General features: G+C 36.8%; 1 protein-coding gene across 2 annotated transcripts in view; it reads left to right on the top strand.

Annotated features, from left to right (window-relative positions):
* Ptpn4 (protein tyrosine phosphatase non-receptor type 4) overlaps window positions 1–9070 on the top strand; it is a 179109-nt gene that overhangs the window by 55346 nt on the left and 114693 nt on the right. Inside the window, exons 4-5 of one of the 2 annotated variants that reach the window (XM_021161817.2) lie at window positions 7477–7519; window positions 7621–7699. The exons of the other annotated variant lie outside the window; for it this stretch is intronic. Of the exons in view, the coding sequence (XP_021017476.1) occupies window positions 7477–7519; window positions 7621–7699 (122 nt within the window). The remainder of the gene's footprint in view (window positions 1–7476; window positions 7520–7620; window positions 7700–9070) is intronic. 2 annotated transcript variants of the gene reach the window in all.

The raw sequence follows: 9070 nt of genomic DNA, 5'->3' as shown, positions 1-9070 counted from the left end.
GAGCCACCATGTGGTTGCTGGGATTTGAACTCTGGACCTTTGGAAGAGCAGTCGGGTGCTCTTACCCACTGAGCCATCTCACCAGCCCCCACAAATACAGAATCTTATCTCACTGTCTCTTGAGCATCTTTCTTGCTTACATACAAATAAGCTTTGGGTTTTTGAAGTTTGTAACCTTAAACATTTACCACTTTAGCTTTTGCCATGATATACTTGGTTTGGTTAGATGATTTGTTTTGTTCTTTTGTCTTTTGTTTTTTTCTCTTTGTCTTTTGAACAGGGTGTCATCATGTAGACCAAGCATCATGCTTGCTTAGAACCCTCAATCTTGTCTCAGTTTCTATTGCTGGGTTGCAGGTGTGCTCTGCCACTGATTTAATATAATATAAAATAATAATCTGCACTAAGTATATTTTATTGAGGAAAACAATAACTTATATAATATTTATTATGCATAATTTTAAAAGTAGTTAAGGTTCATTTATCACCATGCTGTTAAGTTTATGATTGTTGTGCATTTCCCTTTTTCGTTTCTTTCTCTGCTTTCAATTACAATGTCTGTCAGTAGGACAAAGATTAGATTATAGATAACTGTTAGCTTGAGCTTCCTTCAGGTTTTTAGTTTGCATTATGGACATACTTTGTTGGTTCCTCTCTTACTTTGTGATTTTCAAACTTTGGATTACATGAAAATTACACAGGAGGAGACATAGTACAGGTCACATAGAAGGTGGTCATTTTTTTTTTAAACCAATTTGTGATTTGGCATAAGTGGCTAATATACTTGCTTATATTTCAAATGTTAGTGTTCTGTTTTCTTTTGAAAGATATGTTTCTTCTGTCATACTTTAGACTCTTATTTCTGATTGTACACATTTCTTTGGTAGCCTACTCAGTGTCCTTAGTAGTGATAGTGGGCTCTGTCTTAACTTTTTTTGGGAGAGAGTGACAGAAGAACTCAAGAATCAGGATATTTCAGAAAGAAGCAGCAGTATATACAGAAATTCAAGGTTTTCTAAGTGACCGTACAAGAATGCTAAATTTGAGGACTCTCTTGAAATTTTATTTTACTGTAATGCAGTGATAGGAAAGATCGGCTTTAAGCAATACATGAGACTATGAAGTTCCTTTGAATCCTATAGCTGTCTGCTTATAGTATAGCCAGTGACCTAAGGTAGCAAATTAAAGACAGTTGGAAGGTTGTTGGAATAATGAAATCACTTTGAAAAGTAATAGTTAGCTAAGAATTGTGGTGTACACTTTTAATCTCAGCACTTGGGAGACAAAGGCAGAACCTCTGAGATTGAGACCAACCTGGTTTACAAAGTGAGGTCCAGGATAGCTAGGGCTACACAGAGAAACTCTGTCCCAAAGAAGAAATAGAAGTCGTAATTGGGAATGAAGAAAAGCGAATGAGTGCTGGAGCGAAGTAGGAGATAAAGCATAGGCTGTATTGATGTGGCTATAGATAGTTGAGTGAAATTTCAGGGAATAGACTTAAACCAACTCATTCCAGCAGCATTTTTAAATTCTAGGTGATTTTCCACATAGTTTACTAAGTTGCTAAGTTATATTGATCTCCAGATTTTAAAACTACCTTATTCCTTTGTATAAACCCCAGGGCATCCGATTAATTATGTCATAATTTTGTATTTTTGGTAAACATTTTTCCCCTTCCTTTTCTCCCTCTTGCTCCGGCCCTGCTCATTCCGGGCCATTAGGTTCTTTATTTGTTTCTCATTACAGATGGTTGTGAGTCACCATGTGGTTGCTGGGATTTGAACTCATGATCTCTGGAAGAGCAGTTGATGCTCTCAACTGCTGAGCCATCTCATCAGCCCTTTGGTAAACTTTTATTCTAGTAGTTTGTTTTATTATTCCTAGTGTGCACTGGTAAATTATTATATCATGTAGGCATTTTTACCTTTTCCTGTCCAGTCTTTATTCTTCTGTTTGTTCATCATTATTTCCTATTCATTGTTGTACTGCAAGGGATCACTAGGACATGGCTTAATAGCAGTAACAAGGGAGGTTTGTCTTTTTCCCCATCTGAACCTTTCACTATCAACTGTGCTGTGAGCCCTAGGTGTTTTGTTTTTGTTTTTCTTTTAAAGCTAAATAAACATAATCGAAGCATTATTTATATAAAATAAAATTTAATATCTATCCATAGTGAAAAACCAAGGCAAAAGTACCCTTTCAGTATGAAAAAGAATATTTGCTAAACACCAGCTGATTTGCCTCAGGGAAATGAAATGAAATGAAAGTATACATCCACTGGAATCAATGAAGTAAATATTTCTAGTTGGTCTGCTGGCAGAGATAAGAATTTCAAGGCAATGCACTTAGCTACCTGAGAAACTGAGTTAAATCGCAACTCCGAGGACTATGAATATTACGAAAGAGTTCAAGGTCAGCCTTGATGAGACCCCATCTCAAATTTAAATGTATAGAAAGGCTTGGAAATGTATTTCAGTGGTAATGCACTTGCCTAGCATGTATAAAGTCTTAGGTTCAATCCCCAGAACCTCAACATAGACAAATAATTGGTGATTATTATCAACTATTGGTAGTAATATAGTACAAAAGGTAACTTCTTGTAAACAGACATTTGTTCTTATAGTTTCAGCACACAGGATGCCAAGGAAGAATTGTGAATATTTGTGTGTGTATGTGTATGTGCATATAGTGTTGGGCAGTCAGAGAACAACTTGGTAGTAGTTAGTTCTTTCCTTCCACTATTTGAGTTCATCTACCTTGGATGGTCAGATTTGGTGGTGCCTTTATCCACTAAGCCATTTTGCTGGGTCTTTACTCCTTTTCTAAAACTTTCTGGCTGTTTCTTGTTGTTGTTTTGGTGTAGTCTGGTATTTTTTGTTGTTGTCGTTGGGGAACTCTTGGATCCTTCTACAGAAACACAGTATATAATCTCTCAGCAAAAGTCCACATGGCTTATAAGTCTGCGCTTGTCTGGACCTTAGCTTCTCACTGATTTCTCCCTTTCAAAACTCACCTTCAGTTATCTACAGTTCTATCTTTCTGTCTTCTGACATCTCAAGCATATTGCCTGCCTTATAAACAGGGTTTGCCGTTGGCCAAAGAACTAGGAAGGTTCTTATCTACTGCAGTTATGTTTTGTTTGTTTGTTTTGTTTTTCAAGAATAGATTTGCTTTTTTCCACTTTTGTTTACAGCACATAGTATATCTGTGCTGGTATGTTCATGCCAGGAAATCTTAAGAAGGATTAGAAAAATCAAGCCAGAGGGATACCTCCAGAGGGTGGTGAGAGGAGAAGGGTAAAGATGTTATTTGAAGAAGTTAATGTCCCAAAGCCCCCCAAATTGAAGAAATATCTGGGTGGTTAAAAACTGTTAGCAAACCGGGTGGTGGTGGTGGCATACACATTGAATCCCAGCACTTGGGAGGCAGAAACTAGGGGATCTCTGACAGTTCGAGGTCAGCCTGGTCTACAAAGCAAGTTTCAGGACAGCCTGTTATACAGAGACCCTTTCTGGAAAAACACCTGTTGGCAAAGAGAATCTTGAAAGAAGTGAGAGAGAAATGACTCAACAGGTGCAGAGGATCTTCATTGTAATAGGTAATCTTGGTACAAACCTTGCAAGCCAGAGGCAGTGGAATATATAGTTAAAATAGTAGAAAAAAAACACAGTAACAGACAGAGTCTCTATCCAGCAAAATTACTTCAAGTGTGAGGGAATGCCAAGTCTGATACCTGTTGTCTCAGAAGGCTTGGATATAAAGCCAAGCTGGTTACATCGTAAGATTTAGTCACAAAACAAAATAAGGGCTAGGGTGGAGGTTAAGGCATTCTCATCTCAGGTAAATGACAGTGGAGGGAATTCATTACCACTAGATTTACCTTAAATGCTTAGGGTACAGCCTTCAAGTTGAAGTGGAAAAGGACTGGACGGTACATTAAGGCAACATTATAAGTTTTCCCACAGGATTCATTACTTTTGTGACACAATATCTGACAGAAACACTGAAGAAAACAGTTATTTCAGCTTACAGCCCATGAGGGGCTAGTTCATCATGACAGGGGATAGAGAAGCAGGGCACAGTGGCTCACATCTCGGTGAGCCAGGAACTAGACAAATGTGGACACTAACTAGTTCTTAAAACTTAGCAACAGCATAGCAATTCCTCACCAGATATTGAGAGTCAGACTATGCACTCTGTCTATACTCCAAAGATGGAAAGTATTCACACACACACACACACACACACACACAAAATCTTACAGAAAAATTCAAATAAAAATCAGTATTTAACAAAATAGATGCCAACATTTTAAGAAAGTCAAGGCCATGAACTAGATTTACCTAAGCGGATAAACCATATTTTATATTGGGGAGAACAACCTGTAAAGATAAATAGTACCAATCTTGGGGGTAAAGAGATAAATTGAATTTTTATATAGGAATTGCATATAACAGGACTTGTTACATTAATAAGGACACAATAAATGTTAAAATAGAACATCTTTCAGTGCTTGCCATACTAATGAGGACTTGAGTTTGATATTACAGGAACCCCGTGAAAAAGCTGAACACAGCAGTGCATGTTTATGATCTCAACAGTGAGGAAGCAGAGACAGGAGGAGCCTTGTGATTTACTGGCCTTATTTCAAAATATAAAGTGAAGGGTTAGCAAGGTGGCTCAGTGGGTAAATGTGCTTGCTGCCATACCTAATGACCTGAGTTTGATCCCTGGGACCCATGTGGTAGAAAGAGAGATATGACTCCTACAAGTAGCCTTTGACCTCAGTGTCAACACAATGGTGTACTTATGTGCACCCAAAAAAAGTAATCTTTTTTTTTTTAAAAAGAAAGGTGTTGAATGATTGAGAAGAACACCAAACATTGATTTCTACCCTCCACATGTACCCATGTACCACACACAGACTCCAGTGTGGCATGATTAAATATATACCATACCCACAAGATCAAAAAAGAACAAGTTTGGAAATTATACTTGCAATAGTTTTTTTAAAAAAAAAAAACCAACCCTGGTATCCACTAGTTAAGATACACAGTAGGTGCTGTGGAAGTTAAGGCTTTCAACATAATGACAATAGTGTCAAGTTTAATCTGACAATCACATAATCTTTTTCTCATGAACTTTTTCCAGAATATTAGCATATATTGACCACATTGGGGCAGAATTTTCTCCTTGTTCAGTTCTCCTTCAAAGTAAAATATTCTGATAAAAGAAACACAAATACTTAAATAAATGTGGGGACACAACTTAGAAATAATATAATAATAAGCATTGAGAAACTTAACAACATTCATGAATGACATCAGTGAGACAGGACTTAGGGTCTTGAATAAAACCATGAAGGTGGAACTCTAATAACATGTAGTACTAGACTGTTAAATGGCAGAGTTCACGATAAAAAGATCATTGAATCAAAAAATCCTTGTGAGAGACTCAGTCTCAGAAAAGATGCATGGCTGCTGAGGAACACTATCCAAGATTGTCCTCCAGTTGTCACGTACATACGTCCTCCTGTTCCAGCACACATGCTCATGCAGACATACAGGTATATCCACGTACATGTGTACATGTGCATACTTGCATATATGAATATGCATACAAAATAAAATGGTTTATGTATTTCAGAATATACTCAAGGCTTGAAAACATCTGTATACACAAAAATTTGTGCTTAGATGTTTATAGAACTATTACTCATAAAGAACAGAATAACCTAACCCCAAAAGGGACACATCTATGGATTAGAATATTAATCACCAATAGAATGCAGTTTGTGTAGTTAGTTTTAGTTGTCAACTTGATACAATCTAGAATTGACTGGGAAAGGTGTTCCAGTGAGGGACTAAGTTGGCCTGTGGGCATGCCTGTGTGAGATTTTCTAGACTATGTTAATTGATATGGGAAGGAGAGCCTAAAAGTAGGTATTGTGATTCCACGGGTCCTGGACTGTATTAAAAGAAGAATGTGAGCAAAGCACAAACACAAATGTTATTTTATTGCTGTTTGCTCTTAATCCTGGATGTGATGTAAATACCTAGCTGCTTCAAGCTCCTGCAGCTGTGATTTCCCTTCTGTTGTGGACTTCTAGTGGACCTGGAACTGTGAGCTAAAACAAATCCCTTCTCCTTTACATTGCTTTTGTTGATGTATTTTATCACAATTAGAAACAAACCTAAGACACAGTGATAGACCACTGTTCTCTCATTAGCATGGTACTAATTTTAAAAAGTTTATGGTACTGGGTACAGAGGTGTGGTGCCACATGATTGTATTCCTAGCACTTTGGAGTCTCTGGCAGGAGGTTTTTAAGTTCAAAGCCAAAGTTAGCTCTAAGTACTGACAGTATCTCAAAAACCGAGTCTAACATACATTGATTTTAAAGTTTTAAAAATTGTGATCAAGTTTGAATATCTTTACATACTTAAATGCTATTTATCCCCTAGTTGTGAACTTACTGTCCATTGTGTTTCTCTATTAACATTGGTCTTTTTCTTCTTGGTGTATAAGATTTTTTTCTTATGGGTTGATTTGTTTTCGAATTGTTTCATTTTGTTTTTTTACATTTACTTATTGTGAGTATATGTATGATGGTATGCACCTGTGCCACAGCACATGTGTGGGGACAAAGACCAACTTTTGAGATTCAAGCCTCCCTCTTCCCCGTGATTTTAAGGGATTAATTTCAGGTTATTAGACTTGGCTGCCAGAATCATTCTCACTGAACCATCTTTCCAGCCCCTTCCTAGGAATTTGTTTTTTGTTTGTTTTTTGGTTTTGTTTTTATTTAATGATTTTTTTTTTTTTTACTATGAACTCTTGTCATTTAACAGCCTGGCATTACATGTTATTAGTGTTCCACCTTGATGGTTTTAATCAAGACCCTAAGTCCTGTCTCACTCATGTCATTCATAAGTGTTGTTAAGTTTCTCAATGCTTATATTATTTCTAGCTGTGTCCCCACATTTATTTAAATACTTATGTTTCTTGTATCAGGATGTTTTACTTTGAAGGAGAACTGAACAAGGACATTAGGCTTTGAGTAGATTAATCTCACATTTAGATAATCATTAAAATAGTTTATGACTGTATTAGTTTGCTTTACTGCAACTGTTTGAGCAAAAGTACCTTGGGGACAAAGGAGTTTATTTCATCTTATAGGTTACAATCCAGCAGGGGACATTAAGGAAGAAGTGTGACGCAGAAACCCTGAAGAAATTTTGCTTACTGGCTTGCTCCCATATTCATTCTTGACTCCCTTTCTAATGCAGCCCAGATGTACCTGCCTAGGAATAGTATCACCTTCTACATCACTAGCAGTCAGTAAACATTACTTCTAATTTACTGTTTCTCATTAAACCCTTTTCAAGAATGCAATCTTCAAGTGGAGTAGATTTTCAATAACTGATATGCTACTTCTTCAGGGAAAAAAGAAATCTCTCTTCTTTATTTTTTCAGAGGTGGCTGGATCCAAACAAACCAATAAGGAAGCAGCTAAAGAGTGAGCATACGTATTATTTACTTGATGTTTTGCAAATATGCCTTATAAAGATGATGGACTAATATAATCTGATTAATTATAGCTGTTTTTGTTAATTCTAGGAGGATCACCTTACAATTTGAACTTTAGAGTCAAGTTCTTTGTAAGTGACCCCAACAAGTTACAAGAAGAGTACACAAGGTTGGTTTATGGAACTATTTCTTTTGAGAACATTATCGGAGATCTAATATGAAAAAATAAAATTAACTAGGCCAAAAATAAATAACCATGCTAAAAATGTGAACTTCCAAACCAGCATATAGAAAGTTTATAAATGTCCCAAGGTAACTGTTTCCTCCATGAACGAGAGAGCAATTAGGAGTTGGACACCCAGAGCCAACTCATCCATCCCAGGCAGCACTGCAGGACTTACAGGAAGAAGTGAGGTGGCACTGGAATGCATCCAAGGCATTCTGAATGGTGAGAGTTTCTGGGGTGTGGATATATAGCCATGCAAAAGCATATTCTTGTCTTTTTCTCTCTTTTCACTAAGTACAACATAAAATTTCTAAAATATGCCTATTGCCATCATGTGCAGGAGGCATTTTTTTAAAATTTTTTTAAAGATTTATTTAATCATTATATGTAAGTACACTGTAGCTGTCTTCATACACACCAGAAGAGGGCGTCAGATCTCATTACAGATGGTTGTGAGCTATCATGTGGTTGCTGGGATTTGAACTCTGGACCTCTGGAAGAGTGAGTAGTCAGTGCTCTTAACCGCTGAGCCATCTCTCCAGCCCACCAGATGTACACTGAACTTTATAAAAGATGTTGCAGGGATAAAGCACATTTGGCATCTATTTGCCCATTTTACTGCACGTTCTAAGTCTTTTTTTTTTCCTTTTTAATTCTTTTAAGGTTTATTTATTCGGGGTGGGGAAATGGCTCAGCAGTTCAGAGCACTGACTGCTCTTCCAGAGGACCTGAGTTCAATTCCCAGTAACCATATAGTGGCTCACTACAATCTATAATGAAATCTGATGCCCTCTTCTGGTGTGTCTAGGGTGTACTCACATTAAATAAATAAATAAATAAATAAATAAATAAATAAATAAATAAATAAATAAAAATAGGATGTTTAGGGTGTACTCACATTAAACAAACAAACAAACAAACAATTTTTTGTTTAAAAGGGGGTGAGCAGGAGAGATGACTCAGCGGTTAAGAGCATTGACTGCTCTTCCAGAGGTCCTGAGTTCAATTCCAAGCATCTACATAGCTCAAAACCATCTGTAATGGGATCTGATACCCTTTTTTGGGTGTGTCTGAAGAGAGCTACAGTGTACTCATTAAGTGAAATAAATAAATTTTTTAAAAAATTTATTTATTTTTATGTATATGAGTACACTATTGCTCTCTTCAGACACACCAGAAGAGGGCATTGGATCCCATTACAGATGTGTGGTTACTGGGAATTGAACTCAGGACCTCTGCAAGAGTAGTCAGTGCTCTTAACGGCTGAGCCATCTCCTCAGCCCCCACATTCTTTTTTTTTTTTTTTTTTTTTTT

This window comes from Mus caroli, chromosome 1 (genome assembly GCF_900094665.2).
Source record: "Mus caroli chromosome 1, CAROLI_EIJ_v1.1, whole genome shotgun sequence".
NCBI lineage: Eukaryota > Metazoa > Chordata > Mammalia > Rodentia > Muridae > Mus > Mus caroli.
The sequence above is the reverse complement of the archived record's forward strand: the minus strand, read 5'-3'. Positions and strand labels throughout refer to the sequence as shown.